General features: G+C 32.4%; 1 protein-coding gene and 2 pseudogenes across 1 annotated transcript; all 3 read right to left on the bottom strand.

The window, feature by feature from the left end:
• The window catches only part of LOC18042973, a 1,819-nt pseudogene extending 981 nt beyond the window's left edge, over window positions 1–838 (bottom strand).
• A 7,963-nt stretch (window positions 839–8,801) lies between these two features.
• On the bottom strand, window positions 8,802–11,677 carry LOC112098503 ((-)-germacrene D synthase-like). The gene is made up of 7 exons (XM_024185012.1): window positions 11,585–11,677; window positions 11,058–11,337; window positions 10,510–10,864; window positions 10,156–10,374; window positions 9,572–9,710; window positions 9,216–9,464; window positions 8,802–9,111 (listed from the first exon to the last, which is right to left on the bottom strand). The coding sequence occupies exons 1-7, from the start codon at window positions 11,675–11,677 to the stop codon at window positions 8,803–8,805; spliced, it is 1,644 nt and encodes a 547-aa protein (XP_024040780.1). The 3' UTR covers window position 8,802.
• Window positions 11,678–11,700: 23 nt separating this feature from the next.
• On the bottom strand, window positions 11,701–12,617 carry LOC112098207 (annotated as a pseudogene).
• Between the last annotated feature and the right edge of the window lie 1,976 nt (window positions 12,618–14,593).

Below are 14,593 nucleotides of genomic sequence, written 5' to 3'. Positions count from 1 at the left end.
TCAATTATGTCCCCCACGTATTTGGTCTTTTGGTCTGTTTGGGATCTGCATGCTCCTCGATGAGTTGTTGGTAAAATGCATCAAATTCTTTGAAGTTGTTTTCGAGACGACGAGTGATTCCTGAGAGCTTATCAAAAAAACCACCCAAGAAAGGAAAAAAATCTTTGAAATAGAAGGCTCCCAACACAACCCTAGTCTCGTCAAGTAACGAGTGGAACTTGCTTCTTTCGCCAGCTTTGTTCTCAAACTTCTTCCCAAACGCAACCATACATATGACCGAATTTGTAAGTGACATTAAACACTCACTTAGATTAATCACCGCCGTTGCTGGTGATGATGATAATGATGAAATTTTCTCGATCATACGTGCCACCTCATCTTCTCTCACGGCACGAAAATGGTGGACTCTACTGGCATTAAAAAGATGAGTGACGCATATTTTCCTCATCTCTTTCCAATAGTCATTGTACGGGGCAAAGGCAACATCTAACCCATTGTAGGTTAATTTTTGCTGGCCAACCAATGCCGGCCTGCCGCTAAATTCAACATCATGGGTTTTCAGAGCTTCTTTGGCCATTTTCACTGAAGAAACTACTACGGTCTGCACGAGGCCAAGGCGTAGCGACATCAGTGGGCCATATTTTTTGGATAGATTCCAGAGTTGGTAATGAAGGTTTGTGCTTTCAAGCTGGTGTAGGTTTCCGATTAAGAGAAGACCTCGAGGTCCTGGTGGTAATAAACCGCTTGTCGTTTTGGCTTTGTTTTTGCGTTTCCTTTGGAGATGAAGAAAGTAAATGATTACTGGCAGTGACACAAGGAATATGATGAGCAAAGCCATGTTCAACTTGTTATTTGTGGTATATTGATTGCAATGGGGTAACTAATTAACAAACAACCTTTATAGATAATACATCGTAGTATTCACCATTATTTAAATTTAAATTTAATTTGTGGGGTTCGTCAACACAGACCACTATTTTTTTATAAAAAATATTAATCAAAATATCTTTTTCTCCTTTCTGAATTCTCTAATAATACCTTAGGGCTTCACCATTTTTAGTGTTAAATTAAAATTCAATATAGTAATACACTAATACTCTATATAACAAGAAAATTGAAAAACAGTTGTTTACAATTTTGAACACCCAAAACTCACTGCTATGAAAAAAAAAATTGTAGTTACGACAAAAAAAAAAGAAAAAGAAAAGAGTTCATAGTGTGTGATAAATATAATTTTTCAAATAATAATTTTGCAGAATAGTAAAAATATTATAGGCAAACACTAAAGTGTGTACTCTTTTAAACTACAGATGCTTAACCATAATATTAAACACGGCCTCAGCTTTAGCCTTTAACCTTTGCCACGTCATGCAGTTATCCCTAGATAATTTTTTTGGAATCAACAAAAGACTACAACTGTTACAATTTTTAAAAAACCTCATGTCATATTGTTATCAAACATGTTTTCTTTTTCCAAGGTATCTTTCTCACAAATGTTAGAAATAGAAAAATATGTTTATGCAAGTCCCATAAATGGCTTATCATATGAATTAGCATTGAAAAAATTGTATCAGGTGAAATAAATTATACAGTTAATGAACATTTATTTAGACCTTCAAATATCTATACCATGGAAAATTTTTTAGATTAATTCCTTCGTCTCTTTGCCAAACGCAGATTTAGGAAATCGATTCATAGGGAGTAATATCATAATAAAAATAATAATAATTTATAAAATTGACAACCTAATGCAAAATTTATTTACAAATTTGCCCCCATTCAAAGATAATATTTTCGAAAATTAATAGGAAACTAATGGAAATTGACTTTTTATGTGCAGTTGCCTCCAAACCAATGAATATAGGTCCGCCTCTGCTGGCCTTTTTTGAAAATCTTTTGTACATAAGAGGTAATATATTTAATAAGTGAAAATGTGATGTTTATATTTTGTTTAATATAATTAACTATTCATTTATTTGGTTATTTTTCAAAACAACCGCACTCTTGAAAAAAAATGTGATTAAATTATTGTATGATTAATGCAATATTTTAAATATTTGTCTTTATATCAGTCTTTGTCGAATCTCTTTTGAATATAACACTTAATATTAAAAGATCTTCTAAAAATAGATGTTAACTTAATATAAAAAATCTTCCAAAAGTGGATGCCTAACATTTTGGTTAATGTTGTTTTTATTTTTTTCTCCAAAAATCTCTTTTGAATATAACACTTAATATTAAAAAATCTTCTAAAAATAGATGTTAACTTAATATAAAAAATCTTCTAAAAGTGGATGCCTAACATTTTGGTTAATGTTGCTTTTATTTTTTTCCCCAAAAATTTAATAATGGTCCCATATGTATCTCATCACATGAATTTTTTTTTTTTTTTTGTCTAAAAGGCATCTTATCACATATCATGATTTTCTCATTATTTGAACTCATTTTTTTTTAATACTGATTATACATCATATTACTGTATTATACAGATATTTACAATTGCTATAACAGCAGATCATTACATTGATATTTACAATAAGATATATAACTGGGACTTACATTATTATATTAAATTCTATGGAGTACATGCCCCGAAAAATAACTCTCACAGATGAGGGATATCTCTACTCCACTCGCATTTCGTCAGAGAGAAATACTTATAAATAAATTACAAACAATCATAATTAATTGAGGGAGATCGAATCACTACCCTTATAGTCATAGTTAACTTTGAAGGGTAGTAATTCACCATAGAACTCATTTTTAAATCAACTGAATTAATAAAATGAAGAAACTAATAATTTCTGCCAATCTTATCAAGCGTTAGCATTAAAAGAAATTGTACTAACTTTACAAAAAAATTAATGAGCCCCACAAATGTCTTACCATGCCATGTAGTTAGTAACGAGAACAACTGTACAAATGAAATGAACACCTATTTAGACATATGTGGTAATACAATTAGTAATACACTAATACTCTATATAACAAGAAAATTGAAAAACAGTTGTTTACAATTTTGAACACCCAAAACTCACTGCTATGAAAAAAAAAAATTGTAGTTACGACAAAAAAAAAAGAAAAAAAAAAGAAAAGAGTTCATAGTGTGTGATAAATATAGTTTTTCAAATAATAATTTTGCGGAATAGTAAAAATATTATAGGTAAACACTAAAGTGTCTACTCTTTTAAACTACAAATGCTTAACCATAATATTAAACACGGCCTCAGCTTTAGTCTTCAGCCTTTGCCATGTCATGCAGTTATCCCTGGATATTTTTTTTGGAATCAACAAAAGACTACAATTGTTATATGATCATATTTAAATATTTTTAATTAATTGGTACTTCTACTTCATAAACACTAATTAATTAAACAACGAGGTATGACAACTTCATCTTTAATTTATCAATCAAAGATAAATTACAATTGATAAGCTTTAAATTCAGCTTCTGTTATTTTTTATTGTGGAATTCTTCTGAATTTCAACAAACAGAGCTTTAAGCTTTAAATTCAGAGAGGGAATATCAGGGTTTAGAATATCACACTTGATAAGCTTAGAGCTGGCAAAATTTGACACGACCCAATTACCCGACACAAACACGACATAAATAAATGGGTATGGGTCGCCAAATTTAACACGATTATTAAATGGGTCGGTCCGGGTCAACACGATTTTTTTCCGTGTCGGGTTTGGGTTAAAATTTTTGACCCATTTACCCGATCAATGACCCGATTATATTTTCTATTTTAAAATAATTTACATATTCTTATCATTAAAACTCAAATATTAGAGATGATTTTCTTTTTTTTTATTCTTTAAAAAGGTGAATATAAACACTGTGTTTTATTTATAAAATTTTAAATAAATTTAGAGCTTCAATAGTGTAAATGTGTAAAAATTGATAGACATGTATATTTTATAATATTGATATATAATATTATATATATATATATATAATTAAAACCTCAATAGTGTAAATGTGTAATATATTGGTAGATATGTATATTTTATAATATCGATAAATTATGTATGTATGTATGTACATACGTATGTATGATAGTATGTAAATATTTGATGTAATTTTTATTCAATATATAGATATTAAACGGGTTATTGGGTAACCCGATTATTTTTCCGTGTCGGGTTTGGGTCTCAATATTTTGACACGATTATTAAATGGGTCGGATTTGGGTCGACCTAAATTTGACACGACACGAACACGACCCGATGACCCGTTTTGCTAGCTCTAGATAAGCTGTTGGGTAGAAGTTTTGAAAAATATTATTTAAGGATAAAATCACGAAATGCACGAAAATGTTGGGTCCATACCACTTGGGCCAGACCAAAGCCTGGGTTTTGCAACCCAAGTTGGGCTTAGGCTAAGGCTAAGGCTAAGGCGGGCTTTTAGGCCGGTTTTTGTTTAGCTTAAAATGGAAAGTTTTAGCTCCTAATTTGGAACATATATTTTGGTTCATTGGAGGTTATTTTATACTAACAGCTTAAAATTAAGTTTTAACTCCTAATAAAATGAATTATAATGTATTTATTTAATTAAGGGCTAATTTAATAATTATGTAGCTTTAAAAATAATTACGGTGGTTAACTGTACTATAAAAATAATTAATTATAAATATAATTAATTAAACATTTGATAAATTTTATTTTTAAAAATACTGTGAATTTTAAAACAATTGTTTTAGAAATATTCATATATATTTAGTAAATCTTACTATTGAACTACGAATTTGAAATAATATTGATTGAAATTTATTTATACATTTATAAACATATATATATATATATATATAATTTTTTATTGTGTATATATAATAATAGGTAATTAAAATAAATATTTTATATTATTAATTTTATTTTTATTTTATTATCTCAATATCATTGATGGTAATAACAATTTATTTAAAGTTAATCATTTTATTTCTTAATTAATAAAGACAATTTTAAATTTTTGTAATATATATGAGGATGTAATAATGTATACAAAATTTTATCAGATATAAAACTAATTTTTAAAATTAGATTTTCAAAAACTACTCTATTCATGTTTTTTAAAATCTAATATAGAATAAACGAGTTTTTCAAAAGTAATTTATAAAAAAATAATTAAATGTTAAAATTAAATTTTAATTTTTTAAAATTATTTTTAAACCTCTCTAAAAATAATTTCAAACGGACCCTAATTAACTTTATTATTAAATCAGACAGTGAGAGTCGGAAGATGAACAAGTCACGTACAAAACCGTTAAGGTCTCAACTAACCGCCCGCCGCAGATATTATCCCTCGTGGCATCCATCAGACGGACCTTATCCATTCACTCGCTCTATGCCTCTATAACTTAAAAACAAGCTCGCTCAGTGTTCAAAGAGCGAAGACCACGACCACGAGGTGTCTTCACATATCCCACAACTCCAACCACCACCATTGGAGGGGCTTCAATAATGGTAACAGCCTCACAGGTCTCCTTCTTGTGAAGCTCTAAAGGTGAAAAGAAGCAAATATTGTTAAGATAAGAATTTTCAACGACAAAAATACATGCTTCACCTAATATTACAAGATCATGGATAATAAATTCCTGTAAGAACTCAAAGATTGTAGTCGAATTTGATACAAAATATTGCACAATCCAAATATAACACTACTGAAAAGGAAAAAAAAATTACATCAACGAATTAATTGTTTGAAACCAAAATATTTGCAAAGAAATACTGAAGAGTTTGTTGCAAATAATATGCTACTTCCTGTGAGACATTCTCCTCCTCTGCAAATATAACAATAACAAAAATATTAATTTCCTAATATCTCTTATCCAAATAAAATGATCTCAACTCACGCAATAACAATGGCCTAAACATTATGAATGGCCATACGAAACACAGAACCACAGATCAGGCAAACGCTGATCGCTAACTCGAGCGAACAATATTAAAAGCTAACAGTTTCATAGTTGTTTGAGAACAATATATATGAAAACTACAAATGTACATACACGTAATCATATCTTGTAATAGTTTTTAATCGATATTTGGTTACCGAGAAAATCATTTTTTTTTCTTTTCCTTCACATTCTCAGTAACCAAACATTTGCAGAAGATAGACTGAGAGGGCAGAGAGGGAACCTGAGCTGCTGCGGCGACTGACTCGTTGTGCTCTAGAGCTGGAAGGCTAAACCCTACTAGGTATTCGTTTAAATAACAATTAAATTTGCACTTTTCTACCCACTACCTTTACCAAATTGACACGATTACCCGGATATTAAATTTATTTTACACATTGGGACTTGTTGGCAGGCTGGGTTAATGGGAGTTTGACCAGGTTGGGGGCTCTTTTGTAATATTAATTTCTGAAACGGGGACTTTTTAGCAATTGAGTATAAAATACGTCTTGGGCTTCAATTTGGGTTTGCACGCCAAAGGACAACGTGAACACATAATATTTATTTAACGACGTCGTTTCATTTATTCCCTCACCCCATCAAGAATATGCTTGGCAAAATTCGGGTCCGGTCTGGGTTTTGGTGTTGCCCGGGACCGGACCGGATGAGTGAAACTTAAGACCGCACCCGGATTAAAAATTCAGTTTTTCCGGGTGTTGTCCGGGCTCAAGTCCGGCACCCCCTGAGCCCGAGTTTTTGATCCGGGTTTCTAAGCCCGCATGTGTCAAATTCAATTTTTTTCTTTAATTTTTTCTTTCATTTCTCTAACAATGCAAATTTTAAACAAAGAAAATAGTCAAATAAACTCATTCAATCTCAAGTTTTAAGAAAGAAAATAGTCAAATACAAATATATAACATACTAACAATGCAAATTTTACACAATTAATAAATAAAAATTGTTTCAATCTACTTCTAATACCTAAATTCATCTAATTTCTAACCTAAACTCATTCAATCTATATAAAAAAAATTAAATTAAATTCAACAACACAATAAATCTAAATAACATCCATCATATCATTAATTCATAATTATATATTTATATATAATTTATTAAGAAACTGGGTTCGGGTTTCGAGTTTTTGGTGTTGAGCCCGGACCTGGGCCCGAAAATGTCCGGGTTTGAGAATTTCAAATCCGGGTCCGATTTTTTGTGTATGCGGTCTGGGTTTTGTCTGGACCGGATTGCCCAAGTCTGGTCCGGACGGGTTTTTTTGACACCCCTAATCGAGACGATCGGGCTGTTGAAATTAGGGCAACCAGCCAAGCGCCCTGTAAAATGGCCAATTCCTTTGATAGTTCTGCTTGGCTGAAGAGATTTTCTAATGGAGCTCAAGGGTTACGAAAATTTTTTGAGGTTTAACTTCTTTGTTTTTCTTTATTTCAATTTTAGAGAAAGAGAATGATGATATTATCGTGCGAACGCTGCACCATTGCGTTTAATGGTGCCATGAGCGGCACTGTCCACACGAGATTTCTGGCTTTTTTTTTTCTTCCAATTATGATTATATTTTACAATTTATCTAAGATATTGTTTGGATTGAAAATGAAAATTGCTCGCTTCGGAACCATTGCGTTTAATGGTGCCATGAGCGGCACTGTCCACACGAGATTTCTGACTTTTTTTTTCTTCCAATTATGATTATATTTTACAATTTATTTAAGATATTGTTTGGATTGAAAATGAAAATTGGTGAGTGCAGGTGATTTCGATTCTGGAGGTTTTCTGAATTCCACACGGAACCATAACAAGCTTGGATTCAGAATAGGAAAACGTGTAGGGCAACATTGTCCAATTGTAATCTGTAGAGGCACAAGTTTTTAAAACTGTATTTAAGGGATAAAATCATAAAATGCACCGAACTGTTGGGTTGATGCCGCGTGGGCCTAGACCACATCGTCGTCTTAAACCCAACCTGCACCGCTGGCCCCTGATTGTGTCTTTGGGCCGAGGCTAAGGCAGGATGTTGGGATGGCGGAAGTCCCAAGGACGGGGATTCTTGGGATTTTCTCATTTCATATATAATATAATTTATTATTTAAAAAAGGAACGGGAATGATTTTTTACTTAATTTTTTATTTGGGTAAGGGATAAGATGAGTAGATAAATAATAAAATTATTATTTATAAAATATTAAATATTGGTATAGCTAACAAATATTAAAATGATTATATTATTAAACTTTTGGTCTTAATTAATTATAGTCTTAAATATCTAACTAGGACATTCTTATTGGCGCAAATTTTTTTATCATAATATTCATTAAATATTTTAAAGTTTTATCTAATAAAACAAAAGTTACAGTAGCCAGCAGCTGTTTAACTCTACTTTTATTTAAATTTTTTTATTTTAATATAATTAAAATCAAAAATCAAAAATTAAAAATATTTACTTAAGAATTGAAGACAATCAGAAATCCTTTATTATTTTTCAGAGAGGTGACAGGGATTCCTTCACGTAATTAGGAGATGGAGACATATGAATAATATTGTTAGGCCGATGTTGTGTTTATATTAAAATCGCAAACTTCACCACCTACTTTGTCAATTGATGGCTACTGAAATTTTAAGTTTAATTTTGGCTTTAATTTAACAATATTTTGGGTTAGCTTACAACAATTTTTTTTTAAGGGATAGCTTATAAAAACTAAATAAATTAACACCTTTAGACTATAAAAAAAAAAAAAAAAAAAACCTGCAAACTCAATTGTCGATTATTCATGATAGCAGTAGCAATCTTCAAATAAAAACAGATGATAAAGTTTTATTCTTGACTGGGCCACTTATTTTTTACACACATTGTGGTATGGAGTGCGATTCGGGTTCTGGCAGGCCCGAGATTATTCTTAAATAGCAACCGGATGTATGAGCACGGATGCAATATTATCTTTCATCACTTGGCCAACATGGGTGTAGTCATCGGCCTCCTTGTAGATGATATCAATTACTCTTGATAGATTTAGAACTCGCATAAGGAGAGCCCTTGGCACTTCGGTAGGCATGAGAAATTCTTCATTTATATCCTTCCATGCATCACCAACTTTCTTATATAACTCTTCATGCACCTCTTGCTCTGTCACACTCACGCCTTCGCGCTCCTTCTCCTTCATGTAGTACTCGATAGCCGAAGCCGGGTGACCTCTTTCTTGCTCGAACTGTACATGCAAGTAACCACAACACGTATGTTAATTAACGTGTATCTAAATTCTAAAGTGATAAATAATTGATAAGCACATGCATGTACGTAACATATACGTACCTTATGTGATTTGATGTCATTCACGAGTCTTCCAATTATAGTTGAAGCTCTAATAATCCTAGGTTTTTCAGACACCCAATCAAAGGCCTCCTTTGTCACGACACTATCCATGCCAAGAAAATATGCTGCTGTAAGCATAGAGTAAGCAGAGGTTACTAGGGACACTCGCATGTACTCCTCCATTGTAGGAACGTAATTGTTGTGGAACCATTTAGATTCATCATGGTAGCCATGAACTAGGATTTTCATCTGCCATGGATTCAATGTCACAAATGATCAATTAATGTTGTCATGATCAAAATTCTGATGGAAAATTTTACATCCTTAATTAACTTTTACAATTAATATGGATTTACTTCTTCTTTTGCATAGTGGACTCGGTATGACCATCCTTTCGTTGCCAACTCTTCCTCGATTTCTTTGTAAAGATCTAACAATGCCTCATAAAATATTTGCATGTATTCTGGCAGTTGGTTCATGCAACTCATATCCCACCTGAGACTCAAAAGCAAGCCGGTAATTTCCCCGAATCAGAAATTTATTCTTGATTTGACCATACGACTTATGGCATAAATAATGTATCTGATTTACTAAAAAACTGTATGAGACTAACTCATGAATCATATCTAAAATATCTCAATCATTCATCCATAGTTGTTGGATATAACTTAAAATTCAAAGAAGTATGACATGAATATAACAAAATAAAAAGTTAAGAATAATTAAGTAAATTTTAACTGAAACAGATATACTACAAAGATGTTTTTGATAATCTATTAAAATACGTGGACCGGATAGACAATTATCTTATACTCTGGGGACTAAAAGAGTATTATCCCATAAAATTATTCAATACTTTGCGTAAGAAGCAAACTATTAATTGTCAGTCCACATGTGATTAATGCCAGATAGTGACAAATTAATATTATATTATTCAAACCTATCAATTGCTGCTGTAAAGAGATCGAGCTCTTTAGGAGTGGCATAGACATCGTAGATATAATCTATGATGGATGTCATAGAGAATATTTTGGCTAGTAATTTTCTAGCAAGTGAATACTCAGGCTCAAAATAAACCCCCACTATCCAAAAGTAGGACTCAACTACTCTGTCTCTCGCGAAAGGTAGCTTCCCAGCGAAGTTTAAATCCTTCCACCACCTGCATGCATGCGGTTATATTTAAATAATTAGCACAATATATTGATCGTCTTGTGTATTCTCAATGTACACACACTGACACGCACATTAGATTCTTATTAATTAAATAACATGAAGGATATGATCGGGAGGTGACCTCGAGATTTCGCTAAGTTCAATCTTGTGCAATGACTGTACATGGTTGAAATCCAACTTCGCAAGCTTCAGTAAAGCTTTGTTATGCAAAGGTTCGTGATCTTGGGAGAAAGATATAAAAGACCTGGCCTCAAGCCTCGGCATGCCTTTGTGCAGGGGCTGCAGTAGAGCATGAATCACTTTTGGTGCCATCGACGATTGAAGGTGAGTGGTCGTGAAAGCAATAGCCTCGTCGAGAATATCTTCTCCGTGCACGCCAAGATGAGCTGCTTCGTACAAGCTCAACATCCCTGACACATCGGTTTTCAAGGACTCCTTGAAATTTCCTTTGCCATCTTTAAATTGGTTGAATATATCTGATTCATATATAAAATAAATGGAAGCGATTATTAGTTGATAATTATGTGATATGATACCACAACTTCATATGTTCTACAAATTATACAAATTCATCATATATGCACATGCATGTTAAAAGATTTAAAGATTTAAAGTCTTAGAAGCTGGATGATATCAAATTGCCCTTTAATTAAACTTAAACAAACTTACCACATGAAACTTTATATCCACGTTGCCTTAGAAGTCGAAAACGAAGTGCAACGTGGTAAGGATCATCATCTTCGATATTATAAAAATTATTGGAATAGGCATCACAGAGATTCTGTAGTGCTTCTTCTAACTCTCTTTCAAACTGATATCCCACGCCTAGACGCAGGATTGCATCAATAAGTTTCAGCTGCGTTAAAGAATCAGCACTACAGCCCAATAGTTCCCTTCTCACTTCTTCCTTCAGTTCTTCAATTTCTTGCGATTGAGCCCCATGATATATCTGCATTTCCGCATTCACTACATATAATCATATGCTTATAATATATATATATATATCATTACCCTTTATGGATGTCTACTCTTTTGAAGATACAGACAGGCTAGGTATATAAATGTTAATACATTCTTTTATCTTTTAGTGCATTGAAGTATCTATTTTTCAATTAAAATGCAGACATTAACATAATATATTGATTGAATATTTTTTTTTTTTGGAGAAAACCAAAAATCCCGATTATACATTGTACCTCATCTTCAGAATTGTAGTTGATGAAACGATCCCCCCAAATGTCAGGGTGGTAATTTGCTGTCCGGCGACCAATGTCCCCGCCCTTAGACATTTTTGCCAAGAGCTTATATACTACTAATGATTAAAAAGAAAGGACCAGAAGTGAGCAATTTTATTTGTAGCTCTTACTTTGCTTGCATGGAGGATGGGAACATCAATTATATCCCCACGTATTTGGTCTTTCGGTATGTTTGGATCTGCATGCTCCTCGATGAGTTGTTGGTAAAATGCATCAAATTCTTTGAAGTTGTTTTCGAGATGACGAGTGATTCCCGAGAGCTTATAAAAAAAACCACCCAAGAAAGGAAAAAAAATCTTTGAAATAGAAGGCTCCCAACACAACCCTAGTCTCATCAAGTATTGAGTGGAACTTGCTTCTTTCGCCAGCTTTGTTCTCAAACTTCTTCCCAAACGCAACCATACATATGACCGAATTTGTAAGTGATATTAAACACTCACTTAGATTAATCACCGTCGTTGCTGGTGATGATGATAATGATGAAATTTTCTCGATCATACGTGTTACCTCATCTTCTCTCACGGGACGAAAAATTGTGGACTCTACTGGCATTAAAAAGATGAGTGACACATATTTTCCTCATCTCTTTCCAATAGTCGTTGTACGGGGCAAAGGCAACATCTAAGCCATTGTAGGTTAATTTTTGCTGGCCAACCAACGCCGGCCTGCCGCTAAATTCAACATCATGGGTTTTCAGAGCTTCTTTGGCCATTTTTACTGAAGAAACTACTACGGTCTGCACGAGGCCAAGGCGTAGCGACATCAGTGGGCCATATTTTTTGGAGAGATTCCAGAGCTGGTAATGAAGGTTTGTGCTTTCAAGCTGGTGTAGGTTTCCGATTAAGGGAAGACCTCGAGGCCCTAGTGGTAATAAACCACTTGTCGTTTTGGCTTTGTTTATGCGTTTCCTTAGGAGATAAAGAAAGTAACTGAGTACTGGCAGTGACACAAGGAATATGATGAGCAAAGCCATGTTCAACTTGTTATTTGTGGTATATTGATTGCAATGGGGTAACTAATTAACAAACAACCTTTATAGATAATACATCGTAGTATTCACCATTATTTAAATTTAAATTTAATTTGTGGGGTTCGTCAACACAGACCACTATTTTTTTTATAAAAAATATTAATCAAAATATATTTTTCTCCCTTCTGAATTCTCTAATAATATCTTAGGGCTTCACCATTTTTAGTGTTAAATTAAAATTCAATATAGTAACACACTAATACTCTATATAACAAGAAAATTGAAAAGCAGTTGTTTACAATTTTGAACACCCACTTTAGGTCCTGTTTGCTATTAAAGTGAGGTGGTTTAAAACTCACTGCAATGAAAAAAAAAATTGTAGTTATGATCCAAAAAAAAAAGAGTTCATAACGTGTGATAAATATAATTTTTAAATAATAATTTTGCTAAATAGTAAAAATATTACAGGTAAACACTAAAGTGGTGTACCAGTTTAAACTATAAATGATTAACCACAATTTTATGCTCAGCTTTAGGCTTCAGCTTTTGCCACATCATGCAGTTAACCTTGGATAAATTTTTTGGAATCAACAAAAGACTACAATTGTTATATAATCATATTTAATATTTTTAATTGATCGGTACTTCTACTTCATGAATACTAATTACTTAAACATCGAGGTATGAGAGCTTCATCTTTAATTTATCAATTGATTTTTTCAGATCATATGGTATGTCGATTGTGGATTTCTTCTGAATTTCAACAAACAAAGCTTTAAGCTTTAGATTCAGAATGGGGAATATTGGGGTTTAGAATGTCACAATTGATAAGTTGTAGGGTAGAAGTTTTGAAAAGAGTTCGACTATTGGCACCCCATAATTGATCTTATAAAACCCTTATTATATTGTAATTACATTTAAGGACAAATAAAAAAAGAATTAACTGTTTATATTTTTTTCTCTCCCATTTTCTCTCTTTTTTAATTCCACATATACAATTGGTTTGCACAATCTTAAAACAACAATCTTTTTTATATGAATTATTTTTATTTTTGGGAATCTAAAGTTTTTTAGTTTTATAGAGAGAGAAAGTTTGAGAAGATTAGAGATATCAAAACAAGAGTTTTTTTTTTTTTTTTTTTTGCGTAAAAGAGACTATTAAAAAAAAGGGTAAAAGGAGTATTTTATATTAACAAAGAAAGGAAGCTACAACATATTTGCAATGTCTGCAGAAACTTCTTCTAGCCACTCCAGCTGTTCAAGAAGGGAAATTACAAGCTTGGTTGAGTACTCTAAGCATATGCTTAATAATAACTTCATTTTTGTCAGTTGTGAAGTCGCTAAATTCACCTACAATCCAGCATCTTTAGCCATTTTGACTCTTCATAAGATCGCTTCTAATTCTACAAATTCCACATTACTAGTACAAAATTTCCTGCAAATTAATGCCGCCATAAATTTAAACTTTCCTTGATCAGTGACTACAACTCTAATTTTCGTTAAACCTTATGTACCATTTACAGCAACATCTATACGCAGCTGTACCAATTTTCTTTTAGGGGAAACCATTACATTTCATCGCAAAAGAATTATAAGTGTGAGAAAATGATTGTAAATTGAAAGATTTTTAAGTTGGAAAGAAGGATTCTTTTTTTTAAAAAAAGGATATTTTTGACAATAATCGAAGTATAATTGAAATAGGGGTTTTAATAGGATTTTGAAGGGGTGCCAATAGTACAACTCTTTTGAACAATACTATTTAAGGGATAAAATCAGGCAATGCGAGAAAATATTGGCTCCATTCCAATTGGGTCCAGACCCTGAGTTTTGCACATTGCACCCAAGTTGGGCTTAGGCTCAGGCTGAGGCGGGCTTTTAGGCCAGTTTCTGTTTAGCTTAAAATGGAAAGTTTTAGCTTGGAACACATATTTTGGTTCATTGGAGGTTATTTTCTACTAACAGCTTAAAATTAAGTTTTA

This window comes from Citrus clementina, unplaced genomic scaffold (assembly GCF_000493195.1).
Source record: "Citrus clementina cultivar Clemenules unplaced genomic scaffold, Citrus_clementina_v1.0 scaffold_5, whole genome shotgun sequence".
Taxonomy (NCBI): Eukaryota; Viridiplantae; Streptophyta; class Magnoliopsida; order Sapindales; family Rutaceae; genus Citrus; species Citrus x clementina.
This window is presented reverse-complemented; position numbering and strand designations above follow the sequence as displayed.